Source organism: Alligator mississippiensis, chromosome 6, assembly GCF_030867095.1.
Source record: "Alligator mississippiensis isolate rAllMis1 chromosome 6, rAllMis1, whole genome shotgun sequence".
NCBI lineage: Eukaryota > Metazoa > Chordata > Crocodylia > Alligatoridae > Alligator > Alligator mississippiensis.
Genome location: NC_081829.1, coordinates 69,377,535 through 69,401,391, shown reverse-complemented (window position 1 = coordinate 69,401,391; position 23,857 = coordinate 69,377,535). Strand labels below are relative to the sequence as shown.

Genomic DNA, 23,857 nt, shown 5'->3' with positions numbered 1-23,857 from the left:
CTAAGCCTTACAAACTTATTATGATGATTCCATGACAACATACACAAAATTAAATTTTCCTAAAATGATTAACCCAAACAATCCTATAATGCTTATTATAACATATATGACCCATTTTCCCGAAAATACAGTCATTATAGTGTTCCATAGTTGTTGTCCTATCGATCCTATTTCATGTATAGTAGATTTAACACCATTCCCCACTGCATTTCCAATCGTGGCTAGTCCTTCTAACACCGAAGCTGATGGTGCATTGAGGATCTTACTGGCGTTGAGTAATTTCAGATAAGTAATATGTTCTCCATAGTCCTTTGACAACATCACTAATTGTCCAGTTTCCAAGTTAAACGATATACGAGTCAAATTTAATTCCTGCAAGTCAATGTCCCACGCAGCTAGTTGGGAATGCACCTTACTCTCCTCAGTCGTGCTCCAATTATCTGCAGCGATCCATGGGATACCTGTTTTGGACCAAAGTACTACCTCCATACTGGAGTGTAGATCATTAATTTTTGGCTCTATTATGCACACACATTTCCTTGCAAATGTGTCTCTCCATAACTGAGCTCCAGGCTCACAGGGTGAGACTTGAGGGATATTATATTTTATTTCCATTATTTCCCCTGTATCTCTCCAGAACTGACCCTCTTGCTTACAGGGCTGGAGTTGAGGAATATCATATCCCATTTCTGCTATTTCATAATACTGGGTTGCTTCATCTTGGGGTGTTAAGTCAAAAGCATAATCATAGTTTAATATGTTTACTTGAACAGTTTTAGTGTAGATTTTACATTTGCAATCAGTACATTGCACAATATGGGTTTGATTCCATGCTTCCAATTCAGAACATTTATCATTTAATTTTACTTGGTTGGTGTTTACTTGTGTGCAGTTATGCTTAGTACACCGCATGGTGGGTAATGTACCTGTATGTTTTCCTCCAATGCGGGTATGTACTGTCCAACCCATTAGTGGGTTCACTGAACAAAGCCATTGTACACTTCCCTGATTTTCGTGACTAAATAGCATAATTATTTGAATTTCTTCTTTAAATTTGTTACAATAAGTTGTTCAAAGGTGCTGGATTCATGAAATTGTGTACAGGTGATGAACTGTAATCTAGCTTGGATTTTCTTCATGTTAGAATTAGTGATATTTTCATTTTGTTCAGTTAATGTTATGAAATTTTGCATTCTTTGTGTAATTTTTTTTGCAATGGTCACATGTAGTGGCAAATCCCAAAAGTGACATGAATTCAGGTTTTACTGTTTCTTCCCATTCTTTATCTTGATTTTGCTGTGCCCAGTCCGTCCAGACTGACCTGCGCTTTCTTTGTGGTTGCGTGCAGTTAATGTTATATGTAATGCGCATGGCAGTGTGGGAATATTCAGGAGATTTAAATGCCAGGCTATTGTGCTTTGTTCTTGGTGTGGTGGATCCCTTATAATTAAGAGATAAGGTAATATCCCTTTTCTAGTATGTACTATAGTCCGACACCAAGTGCTAGTGGTAAACCGGCCACTGTTCTGGACAGTGTTAGGTTTCCAGAAAAGTTTATTCCACTTACATTGGATGATACCATAGGGGTCTACTGTAGCATTTTCAAATAACCCTACTGGGATAATAGTTAATTTTACCCCAAATACACCTTTTTCTGGGTGTGTTCTCACAAAACCCCATGGTGTTGGATAGTATCACGAGGATTTAATAATTTGGAGGGGTTTCATGGTCCTTCCCAAGGAATATTACATTTAAGAGAATAACCTGGTATTGTGAGATTCCATACATCAGCATTATATCCCAGAATCACGTTGGGTGGTCTATGTCCTGGTTTGCATAATGTTGCATTGGTTAGCCACATCCAGTTTTCATCTCTGGGATCATTTTCATCCTTGATCTCCCACTGTTGCCACTTCAATCCTTGACACCTGTAACAAAATTAAATGATTGCTTAGGTCCTTGTGAGGCCTAGCTTCGTGAGGTTAGCCAACTTTGGTGTACTAATATTGTTTGATTTTCCTCAGTTAAACAAAAATAAGTGTTGGGATATTTCCCCAATTGATCAATTACACCTTTTATTACTTTTTCTTCTTTGGGTAGGTGTATCCACACTTTATCACCTTTTTTATACTTATATGTCCACACTGGAAACTCTTTCTTTTCGTGTTTCAACCACATGGTCTTATTATTGCACTGAATTAAGGTTACATGCAATACTGCATCCCAGTTTTTAAAAGAAATTGATTTTAAATTTGTTTTCAATTGTGTCTTCAAAATACCAATGTGTCTTTCCACAACCCCATTAGATTGTGGATGATAAGGAGTGTGCACATGGTGTTCTATATTGTTAATTCAGCACCATTCAATAAATCGTTTACTTTGAAATGGCGGACCACCATCTGTAGCAATTTGTTTTGGGATCTTCCATGAACCACCAATTTTTTCTAATGCCTTTACAACATCATTAGCTGTGGTATGTTTTAGTGGAACACAATTAATCATTCTTGTTCCCATATCCACTACTACCAGTTCACTTGGGAACCTTTTTGCATCTGTTAATGGCCCCATTAGATCCACTTGCCATGTTTCACCTGGGTTGAAATAGTCACTTTTAAGATAATTATATGCATACTGATTTTTGGGTGAAGTCTTGAACTGGTTACATACTTCACACTGTTGTCTAATTCTTTTCCTTAGATTATAGGCATTTATTGGCCCCCATCCATTAACTTCTAAAATTCGGTTTTCCCGTACTTGGTTCCAATGCCCACTGTATTCATGTAACCATGTAAGGTATGGTTCTAATTCAGCTTCTTGGTTCTTTTCTATGCTAAAATTTTGTACTTCTTTATCCAAAGCTGCATGATGTTGGTTAGTATTTTCTTGTATGACTTTTGGTGTGGGTAACAAATGTTGGGATTCTATGTGTAGTTAACACCTTCAAGATATTTTCCCAAATTTCTAAATGTGGCTTAGCTCCCTTTGTTAGCACTTGCCAAATGTACTTACTATCTGTTACCAACTCCCAGATGTCTGAACCATGATTCAACATACAATGTTGTATTAATGCTTGCATCCCCTTCAATTCTAATAATTGGGCATTGCAATTATTAATGTTATTGGTTAGGTGAGTTACCTGACACTTGGTACACTTCCAACCAAATTTATACCCATTTTTGGTTGAACCATCACTGAATCCCCATCCTTCCATAAACATGCCTCCATCATGTGTCCATTGTAGCATTATTTGTTGGCTGTCATTTGGGATTCTTCGCCCTTGCCAATTCTTTCCCCAGTTTTGCATCAGGCTAGAGGCTAACTTTACCCAAGTGTTCTGATTTCCTTCAAAATCAACAGGTGGAGCATTAAGATTTACAAGCTCTCCCCCTGCAGGATGGTAGATCTTTGCATTCTCTGTTAACTCTTGGCTATACCTTTTATAACAGTAGTGTAACCCAAGTAATACTTTACCTGAAGTTCCATATCTAGCTTCAGATCCTTTAAGTGTGAGACTCCATAAGTCTATCACGTTACTTCCTTGGACTGCCTTTCCACTTACCCAATCTATACCTGTCCTGATGTATAATTCCACTGGTAACTGATTATGTATTCGATGTAAAGTTAATTGTTTTGAACTTAAATCTGCTACTATTCTTTCTACTTGGCCTTGAGCTGCTGCTGACCAGTGCTTACTTTTTATTGCTGCCCTGATTAGCTTGGTTTGTACTGTGGCATTTTCAATCCAGTCTCCTAACCAATTAATAATTCCTAATACTGCTTGCATTTCAGTTACAGTCTTTGGAGGTTTTTCTATTGCTTTCTTTAAAGCTGTTACCCATTTATCTTCTGGGGTTATTTCCAGAATAACTATTTAGAATAACTAAATGTGAGTCTGCCTTCCTGATCATATTAATTTGTGCCCCTGTATCCATTAGGAAAGTTGTTCTCTCTAATCTTAAATCTTTGGGATTCACGCATTCTAAGGTTACATAAGGGCGAGAATCTCCATTCAATTCTTGTTGTTCTGGCATAATTTCAGCTGTCTCGGGGGAGGGACAGAATTTTACTGGCTCTCCCCCTGTGACCCGTTTTTTGGGTTGCTTTGTTTCTCAGCAGTCCAATCTTTCCAAGGTTTCCATCCATGGCTTATGGCTAACTGCTTTTTTTCCTTCAGCGTATTCTTTCTTAATTCTTCCCTTTCAAACCCTTTACTTAGCAAGAATCCAAACATAGCCTTATCCTCTTTGGTTGGGGTAGGTTTGTTTGAACCCTTTCCTGTTACATATACTTTGGGCTTTTTCTTAATTTCTTCCTCCTGCACTATGGTTCCTATTTGATTAGCTACTTCCCAGGGTGTCTGCCCCACCAGTGGCAGTAGCCAGGCTTTTACTCCTGGAGTTTTCAGAACATTTGATACTACCTCTAACGACATCCTGTTGCAAGTTATTTGTTCAGGAGTGGTGATAAACAAACAATCATTCCTTAATCTCTGTTGTACTGCCGATAGGGTGTTTGGGGGTGCTGTCCAATAGGCAAAACTAATTCCCCATATTATGTACCTGATGCTATTCATACCCCCTTCTAAATTTTGGAGAAAGCTTAGAGCTCCCAAATGATTTTTCACCCCGGTGGCAATTAATCCAGCTAAAGTTATGGGATACATGCCTCCCAGAATAATATTCATGGTATTTGTGAGAATCGCCCCCTTACTCCATCCCGAATTTCTTATTAGTGGAAGGGCCTCCTCTGAACTTAATAGGGTCCCTATTCCGTTTTCTTCCTCTATAATCCTTCCTACCCACACATAGCAATTTTCATTAGTACGTCGTGCTGTTCTCCTAGCCAAATCCTCTATTTCCTCCCTGTTCCTTTCTCTATAGATATTCTGCCTAATCACAGGATTTGTGCCTTGTTGTTTCCAACTAGTAGTTACTATAGGACATGCCTCAGGTATTGGCTCTGCTCTACCTTTAGCTACTTCTCCTACCTCATAGTCAGCTTTTAATTCTTTCAATTCTACTGTAACTTCTGCATATGGTGGTGGAGTAATTGGAGAGGGTGCAGTAGGTTGCACAGATATTTTACTTGGTTTCTCTCCATGCTCCTCTGTTTCATTCACTTTACTCTGGTTCTTAACCAATTTTAAAACATTATTCTCGGCTGCTAAATTTTCTACCTCATGCAATAAGTGAATGATTCCCCAAGCTGCCTCTCCTAAGAGGGATGGGTAATTAGGTTTTTTCAAAGGACCTCCTGCTGCTTGTTTGCAACTTACTTCTAATTCTCTTAGTATCTCTCCTGCTCTTAAACACGTTATCTCCCTTGCTAGTGGCAATTTTAACTGATCGTAAACTCCTTTCCCTAACACCTTTTGCATTCTCTCTCAAAAACCTCCCTCTTTTCTACTTTCTTTCTTCCTTCCTACACACCTTTACTTCTGGCTTTACTTCTTTATTTTCTAAACTCCAATCTAGTGGACCATATGATTTCTGAATTCCTCCCAGACAGCATCTTAAACTTTCTTGTGTAAACATAAAACTATACGTGATTGTTTCATTCTCATTATTAAAATCCCTTATATTTAACTTCCAAGTTCCCTCATTATCATTGTGGAATGTGCAATGCTGCAACACATTCATCCCATTTTGAAGTGGGCAACCAGCGCATCCTGTTCGTGACACCATGTCTCTAGTGGGTTATGGAATAGAGAAAATCCCACACAATTTACTGATTCGTTTTGATGCACTGGCTGGGGGAGTAGTTAACTGATTGCACGATTTCACAATGATTACACACTTAATTTATACAACACAATTTTATTTTAAAACTCTTTGCTACGCATATAACACTGCTTAGCTTTAAGAAACACCACAAACATTAAAACACAATCATTACATATATCAGAAACAATGCTCCGAATGCACTTCCTTCCCAAACAATACTATAAGAATTAGTGTTACAAAAACAACTACAATTACACCTAAAAGTTAAATTTAAATCAATACTATTATTTTTCATATTATACTTACAATCCTAGAATTCTGAGAAGCCAAATACCAAAACATGGTTTCATTCGTCAGTAGTACTATTTAATGGGTTGGCCTCAATAGTATGGTTCAATGGAATGGGCTCGCCTCAGCAATACAATTCAATAGGCTGGCCTCAATACTGATAGGACTAAATCCCCTTCTTTCAGTCCCTTTCAGGCGCTCTGCAGCTTCAGCATGAACTAAGAGATTCGTGTTCACGGAGAGGTTAGTTCAGGTGATCAGTCTGACCCGGGCTATACTTGCGATTCTTCCTTCGTTGTTCTACAAGTATAGTCACCTCCAAATTGGGACAGTAAGTTGCAGTTTTTATTGAGTGAGCTGCCGTCAGTGGGCTCCTCCTACTCAACTTGTCATTACCCCCAAATTTGGGCTCGGATCTTACTCAACAGATTCTTTTGCCTTTGTTGAGCATTTTAAATTACCTTTGGGAAACTTCCATATCACTGCAAATGCCCTTTTCTTACCAATCTGGTCAAAAGGCCTTAGGGTTTGATCTCTCGGAATTCAGGATATTTGCTCTCTTTGTAAAAGGCTTCTAAAAGATTCAAATTAAGACTTTAAGCAAAGTCAGGACCTTTTGCACACAGTCCCAAAACAATGAACTAGATACAGAGATAAATCTTATCTTCTTCCTGAAACGGGCTAATGGGCAACCTTTACAAACATTCAAACTATTTCATTCAATATGACACTACCCACTAGGACTTGGTTTCAAGGCTCCTATACTCCCTTCAAGCAATTCTGGGCTTGTGGCCCTGGTGCTGTATCCCTAGTGCAGCAGGAGCTCTTGAGCCCTTTATCACAGTGCTTCTTGGTGCTAATGAGGTCTCCTCTTCCCCTACAGCCTCAGCCACAAGCCACCGGCCTTACTGTTAAATGTAAACCATAGGCCCCTATGGCCATACAACAAAAATAAAAATAGGAGAGGCAAACTGCCTGCTTACATGCAATTGTGCTTGTGTCTCACAGTGTAGCGCATTCTTCCCAAAGAGGCAGCCACAGCTGCTCCATAGACATCAGAAATCCCCTTCTCTACTGGCCCCCTGGCCTTTTCTGCTTGAGGTTTATATAGTTCTGGCCTTTCCCTTCCCTCACCTGACCAGCTGGCAGGGCTCAATCCTTAACCCATGCTTGACTGGATGGCTGTGCCCAAACGGTTCTGGATTTAAAGGGTCCTCTCTGCTTCCTGATAACAGGGCTAGGGCTCCCTGTTACAGGGCTGCTCTGCTTCCTGGTAACAGGGTTAGCGTTCCCTGTTATAGGTGGGGAGGGATGGGTGGAGCTGATCTGCCTGGCTTGGCCCAGCCTGGCCCAGTTCAGTGTGATTCAACCCACAGTGCCCAGGGGTCTGTGTCCTAGGAGTTAGGGGCAGAGCCTGGCAGGGGCAGCTGCTCTGCCCCCCGCCCCCACCTGCTGTGTACAGCAGGGTCCTTCCTCTGGTGGGGAGCCTGGCCCAGAGACCCCCCAGCCCAGGGCAGCCTCAGGCTTAGGTAGCTGCCCCCAGGCTGGGGTTGAAGGGAATAACCTGCAGCTGGCATGGGGCACTTTTACATGTGCTCTGGAAGTGAGGGTGAGATGCTTTAGCTAGAGTGGTTTCAAGAGCTGCTCTAATTAAAGTGCCCCCCTGTCTCCTGTATCACTGTCCCCATGCTTAGAAGTGGTGGTAGGGGCACTTGAATTAAAGCTTGCTTGACGAGCTTTATTACTAAATATCCATTATTGGATCAGTATCAGCCAATATGGCTGGTTAATAATCAGCTATTGGTATTGGCCAAGAAAATCTTTGTCAGTGCACCTCTACTAAGAACAGCTGAGCACACAAGAGAAAACTTGCTGACTCCACCTCACTCTCCCCAGTTAAAAGGGTGGGTAGCAGAGCCCTGTGGAATGCTGGAGGACCACAGGAAGGTGTAGACATTTCAAGAAATGCTTCAAGGGTCTTTTCTGAAGTACTTCGGCTATTTTGAAGCACTTCTTTGGCCTCAAATGTCTTTATCCCCACTGTTTAGAGCACTTCAGAAGCACATGCAGTGCTTCAAACAGCACATCCGCCTATGGCTTGAGCTTGGCTTCTGTGAAAATGTCCCTCCTAGTGACAGCTGGATTTTTACAGTAGAATGAAGCTGTCTTTTGAAGTCATTGTTGTGGAAGGAGAGACTCTCTCTCATGTAATTACATACCATGCTCTGAAAATCAGTATAGTCACCCTTAACTGGATTCTTTCTTCAACAGGCAGCCAAAGTTGGGAGTAGCAAATTGGGATGACAGGTTCCTAGTAACCTCTGAGACTGAGCAAATAAACTATTAAACTCTTGTTCAACTACAGCTTCTTCAGTGTGCTGGGCCTTATTCTTAGATACAGGACATTTCAGGTATATTGAAGTATGTAAGGAGAATTCAGTATCCAGAACAAATACAGGCTCATGAATCATCTGATAATCTAAATGCAAAAATTTGATGGTGGTGGACATAACAAAAAATGTATGTTTCTGAACACTTCCCTCTGCAGAGCATCACCTCATTCTTACTAGAGTAAAAGTAGCCAGGGACCAGCTCACCTACCTTCAGTCAGCCATTGTCTTGATCTGACACTCACATTTAAGGTAAACTGTTCCATCTGGAGTACCCTTTTCTTATAAAAAATAGTATTTCTACCTATTGCTAACACCACAGCTTCCATATTCTTCACAATCTATTCTCTTACCACTTGAAGAAACAGAATAATTAGCTTCTTTTCTCTTCCCCTACACACTTATGGTCAAAATAATAATAATGCATTTATTATGCATAATAATAATAGCAGTATACATAACTTAAATATATCATCTTACTACATCTACGTGATATAAAACTAATTACATTTTTTATTTTAGCATATGTTTATGTCCTAAAAATGTTGAACAGTTCTTTGGATAAGCTTTTTAAAGCTTCTTGTTACTGAACTTCTGAGCCTTTCATAATTGTTTTTCCCTCTACAATATAACATGATCATGAAGGAAGGAAGGATCAAGGAAGAACCATACATAGGATAAAAATAGGATGCTTTCTCAAAACTTCCTACAGGGCCACTGGTTTTCACAACCGTAATAAGTTTGTTTTGACATTCAGTGCGCTATATAGGGCAAGTTTAATTTTTGATTTCTTGACAATCTATTGCTTAACAATGGCCCTTGCTTAAACAAATGAAACCCAAAAGTCTCATACTGTATATTTATGTGGTTGATTATAATATAACAATGAAGTGGTATCAGTCATTATTTGTGTAGAATGATTGATTGTATAAAAGTTCTATCTTCCAATTGTGTAGAAGTTATATCTTCTGTGTGTGTGAAGTAGTTTGCTCCTATGAAAAACATTAACATAAAACAATGATTCTCAACCAGGATGCCATGACACCTGGAGTGCCTTGAGATCCTTTTAAGGGTGTCGCTGAGTGTAATAATATTAACACTGTTAAGCCTGCAACCATGATTCACAAGATAAACCCAGATATTTCAGATAGGAATTCATGGTGTTAAAAATATTCTGACATGTTGTGGTGTTTCTGAGTTCTTTACAACAAGAAAAAATGCTCTGTCATTTTTCTGTAGTCAAACAATGAGTGAAAACTAGGAGCTGGCATTTTCTAAGTGTTGCTTCAAATCTATCAAGGCATGCCTGTCCATAAAGAGGTTGAGAACCACTAATGTAAAAGATAGGTCTGTTTATGTCTTTTAATTTCCAAGGCACCACTACTTGTATATCATAAAATTATAGTGACTTTCCTTTGTAATGATAGCTAAAACATACACCCTTGCAAATACATACAGAGGAAAGACAAATGAATTTTATCTCCAAACATTTTGTTATATGAAAAAATACAGTGAACACAATTGAATAATAACTTTTAGCGATGCTATTAATGAGAAGAATCAGAGGGAGAAAATAAGACAAGACACAAATATTGTTTTATTTTTAAATGATATATATTGCAATTATGTCCAGAAGGTCCAAACAAGGACCAGAGCTCCTTTGTGTTGTCTGATCTACACACAAACAAAATAAAGCAATCTCTCCTCCACAGAGAACCATATTTTCATAGATTCATAGACATTAGGGGCTGGAAGGGACCTTGTGAGATTGAGTCCAGCTCCCCTGCCAGAGGCAGGAAGTCTGCAGGGATCAAATGATCCCACCACGATAAACATCCAAGCGCCTTTTGAATGAGTCCACAGTAGGTACTTGCACTACCTCTGGGGGGAGTCTGTTCCAAACCTTGGACACTCAGACTATAAAAAAGTTTTTCCTTATATTAAGTCTGAATAGCCTTCTAAAAGTTTGTGGCCGTTAGACCTAGTTATCCCTTGGAGAGCCCTGGTGAACAAGTGTTCTCCCAGATCCTGATGCACCCGCCTTATAGACTTATGAGCAGCCACCAAGTCCCCCCTGAGCCTTCTCTTTGCCAAGCTGAAGAGTTCCATGTCCCTCAGCCTCTCCTCATAAGGCTTGCACTCTTGGCTTTTGATCATATGGGTGACTCTCCTCTGGACTCTCTCAAGCTTATCCACATCCCTTCTGAAGTGGGGGACCCAAAATTGGATGCAGTACTCCAGGTGCGGCCTCACTAAGGCCAAGTAAAGCAGAAGGTTTTGCTTGAGATGCATTGGTGGATGCATGCCAGAGTTTGGTTTGCTCTGCTGGCCACGGCATTGCACTGGGGGCTCATGTTCATCTTGTGGTCAATCAAGACCCCCAAGTCTCTTTCGGTTGCGGTGCTAGTGAGCATAGCACTGCTGAGCCTATAAGTATGATGTTCTTTTTTTCTTCCAAGATGAAGTGCCCTGCATTTCTCTATGTTGAATGCCATCAGGTTTTGGTCCACCCACTTTGCAAGCATTTCCATTGCAAGACTGAAGAAGTGGATAAAACAGAAATGAAGATTGGGGTATACATTACAAATAAAAGCAAGAACATTTTGCACCCATCAGTACTCTCAGTGGTCCCACTAGACCCAGGTCACTAGCTGCCTCACTAGTTCCACACAATATAGTTTTGTAGGTAGACAGGATAAGGACCAGAACAATTTGGTGAGTTACTTAAATATAAAATATGTAATCCTGTATTATTGTTTAATTAAATAAACAATATAAAAGACTAAAAATAATCATTTCTTTCATATGGATTTACACAATTTATTCCAGTAAATGAAGGCAAAAGGCTACATAATCTTATTTAATTTGTTTTTGTTTTAGAACGTCAACCGTGCACATCAATGGCTGGTTCAAATGCTGTCCCCTCCAATGTAGCTGGTATCAGTAAAGAGCTGATAGAACTGCAGCACCTCATCCAGTTTCCAGAGGAAGTTGCAAGTATCCTGACTGAACAGGAACAGGATCTCTACCGAAAGGTCTTACCCATTGACTACCTATGCTTCTTAACCAGGGATCTGGGTAATGCTGAATGCCACAGTAAACTTCCATGTATAAAAGATTCCATATCTATGACTATTCTTTCGTCCCAAAATGGTGAACACAATGCTGTCGAAGATCTTGTAACACGATTTAATGAGGTAAGACAAGATATTTTATTTACTTTATATGTAAATTATTTAGCTTTCTGATGCAATATATGGGTCAGTTTTATTCCTTTGTATCCAGGGACAGAATTTAGGTCTGTGTGTTTGTATTTTAAAAAGGTGGCTCGGAGATTTTTCTATATAACTTCCATTGAAATTAGTGGAAGTTACATAGCTAACCTCCCTAAACAGACAGAGTTAATTAACTGTATTAATTTGAAGTTAGGCAGAAGGTAGAGCACAGGTACACCTTATAAACTAATTAAATCAGAGATGCATAAGCTCTTATGAGTTCAAGCTCACTTCATCAGATGCTGTACTTCCCTAGTCAACTTTGAAAATGTTAGTCCAGGGAATCTCAGGGTGCCTCTCTATAAGTAGGGAAATAGGGGTTTGCTGCTTACAGGGTGTGTCTACACATGCATTTACTCCATCTTAGATTTACTGAGCAGTAAACTACTGCAGAGTAAGGGTTTTTGGGTAGGTGTCTACACATGTAGGGATTAGGGAGCAGATTTTCTCTGAGGTCCCTGCAGCTGTTCAGTGCACCCCTGTGGTCACTTGGGAGAGCTCCAGGCTCCAGGTGCAGCTGCCAGAACCTGGCAGCCATCTTTAAAAGACAACCCCACTCTCTGGGCAGCCTCTTCCTTGCCTAGGAGCAGCATGGCAAGTGCAGAGACAGCATGCAGCAGCTTTCTCCATGGCCACCCTGCCTCCCTGTGCTATAGCTGCCCCAGCCTCTGGCCCTGGCAGCTACAACCAGTACCTCGGGCTCCTGCTGGCCACCGCAATTGCCCTGTTGGCCCACTGTGCCGACTGCTGCCTAGCCCACAGCCATCTTACCTGAGGCCTCAGCTCCCCCACAACCAGTGAACATCTGCTCGCCTGTAGCATGCCATCCCAGGACTACTGCCACCACCACACAGCTGCCGCCACCAGGGACACCAATGCAGGGCTTCTGAATACCATCACCAGGCCTCTGTTGCTGTCCTGGGCCTCCAGCCCCACTGCCTCTGGGCCCACTACACCAGCCAGCACTGGTGGCTGCACCTCGTCCAACAGACCTGGGATGATGAGCAGCGGCTGGATGCATTTCAGCTGACCCAGGCCACCTTCCGGGACCTGCTCCACCAACTCCAGTCCCACCTGGAGCAGCAGGACACCAGCATGTGCCCGACCCACCCTGCTGACCCCTCATGCTTCTGAAGCTGGCCATGCCTGCCAGCCTCCACTATGTGGACACCTGTTTGGTGTAGGCAAGGCTACCACTGGGGAGGCCTCCTGGAAGTGTAGGAGGCCCTCCAGAATGTGCTGGCGGATTCTGTGCTCCACGTCCATGACCCTCTGGTGATGGTGGTTCCCCCTGGATGGGACCCACATCCTGGTCACCTGCCCGCCCCACAGAGACCGTCTCTATTACAGCCATAAGGGATTTTACTCCATGGTCCTGCAGGCTATCGTGGACCACTATGTCACATTCACACATGTAAGTGCTGGCTGGGTGGGCACAGCTCATGATACTTGCATAATTTGGAACTCCAGCCTGGTGGGACTGGTGGAGAGCAGGTGCTTTGTGGTGGGGGTGCTGGACCTGCAGCTGGGTGCCATTGGTGTCCCACCCCTGCTCACTGGGGACTTGCCTTCTGCTCCTGCCCTGGCTGATGCGGCCCTACACCGGCTACCCAGACCCCCTCCAGGCCCACTTTAACCCTAATCCTAACCCTAACCCTGGGCCAAACCTGCACCCTGATCAAGTGTGCCTTTGGCTGCCTCAAGGACCACTGGCACACCCTTACTGTTTGCCTCGAGGTCACCAAGGAGAACCTCCCCTGGATCATTGTTGCAGCCTGCATGCTGCAAAATATCTGCAAGGCCCAGAGGGGGCTGTTCTGTGAAGCCTGGGCAGAGGAGGGGCAGCGGGCAAAGGCTGCCTGGCAGTGGGAGCACCACCTGCAGTGGCAGATCCCCCTATTCTGCCTCCCTCCCCCCTCAATGCAGAGAGCTCCCTCCCCAAAAAACAGAGCCACTCTACCACCTACCTCACCCACCAATAACAAAAACCCTCTTCCCAGTAAAAACTATGTTCAAAGTGGGTTTTTTGGTATCCTAGAGTGGGGTCCATGGAGTTGGGGCCTCTAGGAGGTAGAGACTGTGGGCAGTTGGCCAGTACCCCGGCCTCCTGCTGCTGCTCCATGGGTGCACACACCATGGCATGTGCGGTGGGCGAAGGGCTCACCTGGGGGTGATGGTGACCGCTGACCCTCTGGCACAGGCAGCTCCCCCTTTGCCAGGGGCTGTCCATGGTCAGCAGAGCCAATGTGGGGTCCTGTCCCTACTGCTGGCTGCTCCAGGTCTGCACCCACATGGAGCCAGGGTAAGTGACAGGCCTGGGCCCAGGTGGGGGAGGGTCTCTGTGACCGACCACAATCATGGTTTGGCTGTGCCCAAAAAACCATGCCCGCAAGACATGTCACCAGAGGAGGGACCCTCAAAAGTGCAGCATCCCATCCTGCCCAGCTTCCTGGCTGTAGCCTCCACCAGCAGCTCAGGGAGACCATGCCCTTTATGCAGCAACTGACCCATATTTTGGCACCCTGGGACCCAGGTTGCAAACGTGCAGTTTATACCAGCACAGGCAGCCTGCCTGAGTCCCACTCCCCTGCCAATCCCTGTGCCCAGAAGGCCTTGATCTTTATGCGGTATTGCCATGCTGACCGGTCATGCCCTCACTTCTGCATCTTGCCCAACAGGGCCTCATAAATATGGGTGCTGGAGTGCCTGCCCTGCTCAAATTGGCGCAGCACCTCCATGTCACTCCAGAGTGCCACAAGGTTGCCAGTCTCCTCCTGGCTTCAGTTGGAGCCCCAGGTGCAGGACACGGGCTTGTGTACGTGGGTAGTGCTGGGCCTGTGTGGTGAGGATGAGATCACGCTGGGTCCTGCACTGGCTGTCTCAGCCTCTGCCCAGCTGCCCCAGTATTGCCAGCCCTGGACATCTGCCAGCAGCGCCCAGCTCAGTTGTACAGCCAGGAACTGGCAGCCACGTGGCAGAAGCTATACCCCTGTAGCACCTGCAGGCACAGGGCAGGATGCAGGGGGTGTGCAGCAGGGAGGTGGTACTGGCCCTGCTGTCAGAAGCAGCCTGCAGCCAGCCCTGGGGAGCTGACAGGGCTGGCCAGGGGATGCAACAGCTTGCAGCACTGTTCAGCACCCAGGTGGCCTGACAGCAGTGCCCTGGTAGCTGTGCCCTCAGACTCCCTGTGGTGTGTGCCCCAGGGCACAAAATGTTTGCAGACTTTTATAGCCTACAGACAGGGGCTGCCAAAGAGGCAGACCAGCCCTGAAGCAGGAGAGGCTCCTAGGCTGCATCCCTGGGGCTGGCTTCAGGCCAGCCCCCTACGTCAGGGCAGAACCAGGAGCAAGCTTGCTCCTAGGTCACTTCTACACAGGTACTGCACAGTTAACACTCATGCTTAAATTTGGCAGCATATTTAATCACGATTAAGGGTTTTTACTGTGCAGTAAGTATGCACACATGTAGATGTGCACGCTTACTGTGCAGTAAACTAGGCAATGGTGCAGTAACAAATCTCATGTAGACACCCACAGAGAGACCCACCCATAATCCCCAAGGGGCAGTCTTTTTAAAGCACCCTTGTGCCCCCATGCTTCCACGTGGAGACATTACTACTAAGACTTGTCCCTGGAATCTCTGGGGATCACCTGAGTAAGTAGGGAAAGTGTGGCTTTCCTCACTCACCCAACCCACCTCCTAGGAGATCCTAGGAGCAAGTCACCATTAGTGAACAGGACAAAGGGCGATGTGTGTTTAGTCCAATGAAGTGGATCATTTGTTCTGCAACACATCAGCTTCATTCAGTGATATCTATTTCCAACCTCAGCTTGGAAAAGTAAACAAGAAAAAAAACATACAATCAGTACCTATACTTCTGTCATACATTTATATTGGTATTCTGAGTGTATTTTCAAACAGTTTATTACTTTGTTCAGAGAATAGAGTGTATTGTGTTTGTTCATTTGTTTGTTTTCATTGTTTTGGACTAAGCATGATCTTTTTGGTAGTCAACCTGGAAGTACCCCACTCACTCATCCCTAGCTACTCTACAGAGGAAATTACATTAAAATAACAGTTATTAAAGGTATAAGATATAGTAATTTAATAGGTCTGTTTGAAATTTTAAAAAACAAAAAAAGGTAATTATTAGGGGTGCGCCGATAGAGATTTTTTGGGCCAATACTGGTAGCCAATTTTTAATGAGGTATATTGGCCGATACCAATTCGATTGCCGATATGCAACTGGGCAGCTTGGAGAGCAGTGTCTGGCTGGTAAGTCTCTTGTGGGGGAAGGGGCATGGAGGAGGGAAGGGGTTGGGAGGGGTAGATCAAGGACCTCACAGTGAGGAAGGAAGTTGGGCTGGGGCTGGGGTAGGGGCAGGCACTGCACATCTGGGGCAGAGCCATGAGCGACTCATCGGGGGGGCAACTCCTGCCACTGCACACACCCTGGGAGAGCATGGGGGCATGTGCCTCCGGCTCTGCGTGTGGGATGAGGGCAAGCTGCTGCTGTGGGCTGGGGCGGGGTGACACTGGGCTCTTTGTGGTGGGGGGGTTGCACTAGGGCTGCACTCGGGGCGGGCGGCAGTGGCACTGGGAGGGGGACTACGGGGCTGCAGCCACCCCAAAATTTACCCTACCCCACCTCCCAGAGTTGGCTCAGTCTGCTGAGGTAGCCCACCCTTTCCTCATGTGCAGATCTGGGGGCACATGTCCCCCTATATCCTCCCAGGGTGTGTTCAGCAGCGGGAGCCCCCCCTCCTCCCCCCGGTGCCTCCTGGGCAAGCCGTTCATGGTTCTGTCCCACACTCTGCCCCTGCTCTGCATCACCTGACCCTGCCTCAGCCCCACTCCCTCCCTCCCTGCTGGCGCCTTTATCTGCCCCTGCCATGCCCCTTCCCTTACAATAGACTTACCAGCCAGACCCAGCTGCTCTCCATTCTGCCAGGCTCTACTCCTGGCCATCTGCATGCTGCACTATGGCTGTGTGCATGCATGGGGAATTTATCAGTCACATTATCAGCCAAATCAGCCAAAAAAAACCAATTTCCAGTACTGTCAATTTTCCTTATATCGGTGCCAATCCAATATGGGACCAATGTATTAGTGCACCTCTAGTAATTATGCTTTAACTCTATCCTTCTCATATTCTTTCACATACAGCCATAAAAATAATTTGTATTTTTAAATGAAAGTTTAAAATCAAGTTGGTACTCAAAGGAGAGCACAAAAATAAGAATGTGGATCAGTCCAGGTATTAATCCCAAAATGAATGTTCTGGTTTGCAGGTACGTGGGATCCGTTTTGTTCAACATGTTTTTAAAATCATGCCTTTTTTTAACCCAGGTTTCTTGGTAGTGTGAAGAATCTTAATGCCATCAGATAGAACAAGTGAAGGGTACTTCTCCCTTGGTCACTAGTGTAGACACTGAGTATGGCAATTGAAGAACCTAGAGTGGTTTGTGCTTTCTTACGACCTGGCAAACCACAGTTGCCAGAATAGTTACCTTTGGTATTTTGCAGTTAGCTTCTTATGTATCCCATTTTGATACTGCTGCTGATCCTTTCATTTCACAGTACTTTTTGGCCCTGCTGTAGGACTAATTCTTCATGCCACTGTAAATTTATTTCCTGGCTACCCAGTGAGTGTGCTAAATAACAGTTAGTCAAAAATCAATCCCAGGCTAGTAGTCTATTGGGCTAGTATGGTTACGTTTCTGTAGCCAGTGGTGCAAAAGGGAGGCTATTCTCATTTGACTCACCAGTCCAAATTACCTGGTACCATTGTTCAACTGGATCAAAATGGTGGACTTTGGTATGAGTCCAAAAACAAAGCTTGAACTTATCACCTCAGTCACCGCTGGAGTCATAGTGAATTGCCTTAACTGCTTTGCATCCTTCTTCCTACATAATACTATGGTGTATTATTTCCAAGTATCATTTGAAATAGACTTCTGACAAAAATTGAAAAATGTTGTGTTTAAGTGGAATTACTGTACAATATGTGCTGTCTGTAATAAATCAGTATCTTAGTAGCTGCTTTATTTTACGGTTGAATATATCAGTTGTCATAGCTTATCAGTTAAGAGTGGACTTTCTAAATGTCTTTGTTTATAAATATACAATAAAATTCCTGCACAAAGAGTCATGCTTTTGTTGGCAAAAAATAGTGAGTGCTTGCTGATTTTCTGGCATTGCCTATAAAAATAACGGAGTGCCTTTATAATGCGGGAGCCAAAATATATTCAAAATGACAGGCTTCTGATATATAACAGGAGAAATTATTTTATACCATTGTTCTTTTTTTCAGTGATCAATTATTGCATGCAAACTATTTTTCATATAGCATATTGCTTTTAGTAATTTTTTCTGATAAATGTAACCATAGCTTTATGCAGCTATTTTAACAGCTGCTGTTTTATGATAAAAAGGAATTTCAGTATTTGCTCTAAAGACCAAATCCTGACATTCTTCTAAGAGTTTCCATTAGATAAGAAATGCAGGACTGGTAAAATATAATAAAAAATTTGCCCTTTAGATTTAATTACATAGGGCTAAATCAGGATCTCATTCATATTAATTTGTTGTTATAATTTAAATTAGAGTGACATCCACAGACCTCATTCATGAACAGGGCTGCAAACTTCCATTGACCTGATGGTGCAGGATCAAGCCACTGAGGGTGGAAGTGTCATCCATTTCCTTTATATATGAATAATATGAAGTGCCCTTGTTATTACAAAGCTTTTGCTTGCTAGCTATTATTTAAATACTATCACTGGAGGACACAGACAATACAAAAGTGTTATTTACTGGCAGTTTTATTTGCTTTGATTTTCTTAAATCATGCTGCTCATTTGAATTATAATATTTGGCCTGAGGAAAAGCAAAGGCTATCAAAGGGGAAAGAGTCTGTGGTACATGGTTACCATGAGGCATTATGAAATGGGAGTGATTTATAAACTGCTGACCAAGAGAAAGGAGCAGAATCAGAAACCAGCTTTCCTATGCAACAAATACACATGGTGACCCAGTATATTTTAGATTCAAATAGCAAATGGTGGTGTGAGTAAAGGCAGACTCTTCCTGCTCTCTGTATATGTGAAGCATATTACTAGATGTACTGGTTACTAATGACAAAGAAGAAAACATTAATTCTCTTTTACTAACATGCCTACTGTATACTGTATATGGTTGTTCATTTCTGTTGGATTCTGGAAGCGGTTCTGGTAGTAATGATCACTCATCAGGAATGCTCTCCGGAACGTTCTGCCACTGCAAGACAGGATGACAATAGTTGGAACTCTTGCCTTGTGTAACATTTTATTAGGCATCTATTTGTTTTAATGTGGATCCAAAATAGTGAGCCTATGATTCCTGCTTAATTTGTGGGAGACCTTAGGTTGACTGGGTCTGCTTGTGTGGGAGTGTAAATCTATTTTTGTCAGCTATTCTTGTCCTAAAATCACAGTGTGATAATCTTGTTATATAATCCCTTGAAAGTGGAAAAAAGTAAAAATAAATAAAAATTAACAGCCAAATATAAAAAACTTGCAGAGCAAGTGCCTGGCCTTACTATTAATATAACATATCAAAAGAAAACTGCTGTTTTTCTCCCAGCCAGAAGAGAGTTGAAGGAGATTACATATTATGTAGATGAAAAGATCCTAGCAGTGGGTTTAAAAATAAAAGTAATTAGTTTAAAGATAGAATAAGTGGTTAGGAAAGATCCTTGCTTACTATAGTTTCATCTTGAACTGGCTCCCAGACTTCTGTAGAAATGAATACTACTCAGAATTTCTTCAGGATTTCTTGAAGGATGTTGAATACCTGCTTCCTCAGGAACCATGAATGATTAGTTTTAACTTTAGACAGAAGTAGAGATTATGACTTATGCTATTTCTTTGGTTCTCAACCCTTTTAGAATCAAGACACCCCACCAGAAATTTTCTGAATTTAGTGGCACCCTATTTCAAAAATGTTATAAAAAATAAGTAGTGACATGTTTATGAATGTCATTAAAACTTTTCTTCTAAAGTTCCTTTACCTTAGATTAGATCTCTTTTAAAAAAAAAAGAAAGAAAAATGTTTAGATTTTTAGATCTATATCTTTTAAATTTTTAAAACCTTAAAAATATGGAAATAAAGTAGAAAGACTGCTTTTAAGGCAATGTTACTGTTGAGAAGTTCTTGAAAAATACTGGAAACCCAAGAAGTCAAAAAATGAAAACACTGCAGGGTCATCACCCCATAGTTACATGGATACTAGGTAGGGACTAGCACTGTGTGAATTTTGATGGGTGTTTTGTTTCGAAGCTGTTCTGACATGCATCAAGCTCAAAAACAGTGAAATTGGAAGGCTTCAAAACAAAGCAAGGGCACTCAATCAGCGAGTGGGGAATCAAACTGGGAGCTGGAAAAATGTTCAGGTCCCTGAACATTCCCCCAGTTCAATTCTCCAGCTCCCTGATCTTTCCCCCAGCTCTCCCAGGGGGCTGTGGGCCCCTGGATGATAGCAAGCTGCCACTACCAGCTGGGGATAGCAGCAGCACTGGGCTATTTCCCCAGCAAGCAGCAGCAGCCTGCTGAAACACTGCATGCAGATCCAGGGGCTGCACCCCCCAGGAAGATCTGGGGAAATGATCAGAGAGCTGGAGAATTGAACCAGGAGCTCTGGCTGACAGGTGAATTCGTCCCAACTCTGGGACAGTGCACGGCACCCTGCTGAGCCACCCTGCACTCATTCCATAGTGCAGCTGCTATGTGGGTGCCAGGCAGGGGATGGCAATTTTTTGTTGTTGTTGTTGGGTTTTTTTTAAACTCCGCACTCACCAGCTGTGGAGTATGTGGATAACAGCGTGCTGATGGCTGGGGCCAGTGCCAGCACCTGAGTCTGCCCACTGCAGCGCGTGCCGAGTGCCAGGAAGAACCCTGTGCTGGCGTTGGCCCTAGCTGGCAGTGGCAGCCTGCTGTCATCCTGAAGACAGACCTGGGGGCCCATGCCCCCTGGAGGGATGTGGGGCTGTGCCAGACTTTTGGAATTATTGTTTCAAAAAAGAGTAATTGTGAAGATAAATTTGGAGAAATCTTGATCTTACCGAAATCAATAGGAGTGTTACCATTGACTTCAACTGGGCCCATGTTTCATCCATTTCTTTTAAACCTTGTTTTACCAATCCTAAAAAGGAAAACATGAGTCTTTTGCTGGCAAACTCACAATGAAGTACCTTAACACTTTAAAACTTCCTTATAATTTGTGTGTTCCAGAGTTGGATTATATTTTTAGATTAACAAAATATAAAATACTTTGAGATTGTAGTTTTAGTTATTGCCATTGCCTGTATTTTGTCCTTGTTTCTTGTACATGTGAAGTATATACAAAATAACAAAGGTACAGTAGAATAATTTTAATGGATTTCAAAGGGAAAATAATGCTTCTTAATTTAGTTTTCTGAGTTTCTTAACACATGACAAAAAAAATTAGGCAGTAGAATAACCAGGCAGTTTTGTTTTTTCTTTTCTCTTTCCTCCTACAGTTGGCTGAGGTTTATGATTATTTCATTAGAGGGACATAACATTTGTAATGCTTTTGACCTGCTTGGCTTGAAACACTATTTCTTTTGTATGTGTACTTGTATTTTTCCTATGAACTGTGCATTTTTCACACATAAATTTTAATGTTCCTGTCATTAAATAATTTGTGAGGTGGGATCTTTTGTGAACTGTTAGGGCACAGTTGCAAATTTTCAACAATGGCAAACTAAATAATACTTAAAAATTGTGCATGAATATTCTGTGAGTGTTCAGAATCTGCTCCCAAGTACTAGGCTCTGACATGACAGTCTCTGTCGCTACAATATGGTGAAAGGAGAGTATTTTATAAAAACACAGGAAAATTTAATTGCATTATTAAAAATAATAAATCTTTAAGTTTGAAGGTGATTTAACATAGGTATTAGCATAACTTTAATTCTTTTATTGTGAAAGGAAAATCCTTCAGAACCTGTAAGAATGTACATCTAAATAAAGTTAAGGTCATGTGTAAATCTTTACAGGAACAAGGCCTTGGATTGCAATTTGTCCATGCAGTTCTGTAAAGAGCAAAGAGTCAGAAAAATATGTTCTTACTAAAAAACTACGGTTGCACTGATATATTAACTTCTAAAGAGTTCGAAGAAAATTATGGGTCTGACATCTCCACTCATTTGTACTACTTCTATACCATTGTAACTTTGTTTAACTACTTAAATTAATTTTATTTTGACAGGTCTGAGAGGTAAATCAGGCATTAGATTTTTTAGAATATTCTGAATTATTTTGAGCCTTTTGTGTATAGATATGCTGCCAAAAGATTTTAACCTATATTGTAGCCTATGCCATATGCTTTTTGGTATGTTCACGATTTTAGTCCCTACATGAACATTCCAGGCCACACGCATTCAGCGTCTACCTATAAATATGAATTGTGTGTAGCAGCTGCATATAAAAGCTATGCTCTTTAAAAGATTGATTAAAACTTAGTTATGTGATACACAGCCCTTCTGAGCACAACTTGTACCCATCAGAAAAGGTACAGCTGATGTTTCATTTCCTTCTAATAATATCCCAGGATATTGTAGAATCAAGTACAAAGCTCTGTCAAGAGTGGTGCAGTGGATCAAGTTAAAGGTACATATTCTTTTCAATTATACAAGTTGCTTATGTAATTAGCAGTGATGGCACTGGGATTAGAATAAATTATTATAAAATGTCTTTTATTTTATAGGAAGAAGTAGTTAGCCATATTAGTCTGAAATCAGGCAGGAGTCAGCATACAGATGCATTTTCTAGACTAGCGGAATCAGAGATGCATAAGTTTTCACAAGCTCACTTCATTCGGTGCGTAACATCTTATGCATCTTAATTCATGAATCTTGAATTCAGTTAGTTAAAAAAGTGCATCTTTACTCTGCCTTCTGTTTGGTTTTACAGTTGAATGTGAATGGTGAGGCTTTCAGTTCAACTTAAAGTGAAAGATGATGATGATAATTTGTGTTAAGGTAGAGCGCCAAATCCCCAATCAATATTCTGTTCCCATTATGCCAAGATAAAGAGCAATTTTTAAACTAAAAGTGAGGGAAAGCTGAAAGGCATCAAAGAGCACACAGGTCAGATTGACACAGTGCCAAATGGGGACATCATTCAGATTCTGTACTGTCTTGAGGAGGATAGTAGGGGAGTAAGAGGTATAACTGTAGATAATTGTGTGGATAAGTCAAAACATCTAGAGTTACAAACAAATAGTGTGAGAAGAAACAGGCAGCAGAGCCAGGACAGAATTTATAAGTGCTTCTACACAAATGCCAGAAGCCTAAAAAAAATTAAAAGGGTGAACTAGATTTCCTGGTATTAAATGCTGACTTTTGACATAATAGGCATCTCAGAGACTTGGTAGAAGGACAGTAATCAATGGTATACTTTTCTAACAGGTTAAAAACTATATAAGAATGACAGAGCAGGATGTACAGGTGGAGGATTGGCACTGTATGTTAAGGATAGTATAGCTAGCATAGATAGTACAGCATAAAAATCCCTGTGGGTAGAAGTTCCATACGTAAGTAAAAATAATATAGTACTAGGATTGTACTATTGACCATTTGAATAGGAAGGTGAAGGGAATTACTAAATGCTCAGGTTGATTAGAGAAGCTGCTAAAATGGGACAAGCAATACTAAGAGAAGTTCAACTATCCTCACATAGATGAGGTAACCATCTCATCAGAGCAAGATGTGGAAATAATTTCTGAATGTGATATATGACTGCTTGCTAGAAGAACTCATCTTGGAACCCACAAGAGGAGAAGCAATTCTAGATCTAATCCTGAGTAACATGCAAGACTTGTGGTTGTTTGTGACTCCCTTCTGGAGGACACAGAGGCACCAATTTGTCATCCAGATTTGGGGGCCCACGAGGTGTGTTGCCTGTCTGGAGCCCAAATTCAGGACATCACAGAGAGTCTGCCAAAGCTCATCCATCCTTTGAACAACTACCCTTTCCTGCTTGTCCATATAGGCAACAACAATACTGCCGGGAATGACACTGACCAGATCAAAGGTAACTATGAGGCTCTTGGCAGGAGGATTAAGGACTCTGGAGCACAAGTGGTGTTCTTATCAATCCTTCCCATGGAGGACAGAGA

General features: G+C 42.2%; 1 protein-coding gene across 2 annotated transcripts in view; it reads left to right on the top strand.

Annotated features, from left to right (window-relative positions):
* The window catches only part of PLCE1 (phospholipase C epsilon 1), a 358,483-nt gene that overhangs the window by 211,280 nt on the left and 123,346 nt on the right, over positions 1–23,857 (top strand). For both annotated transcript variants that reach the window (XM_059729969.1, XM_019484254.2), the window contains exon 4: positions 11,282–11,598. In XM_059729969.1, the coding sequence (XP_059585952.1) occupies positions 11,282–11,598 (317 nt within the window). The remainder of the gene's footprint in view (positions 1–11,281; positions 11,599–23,857) is intronic.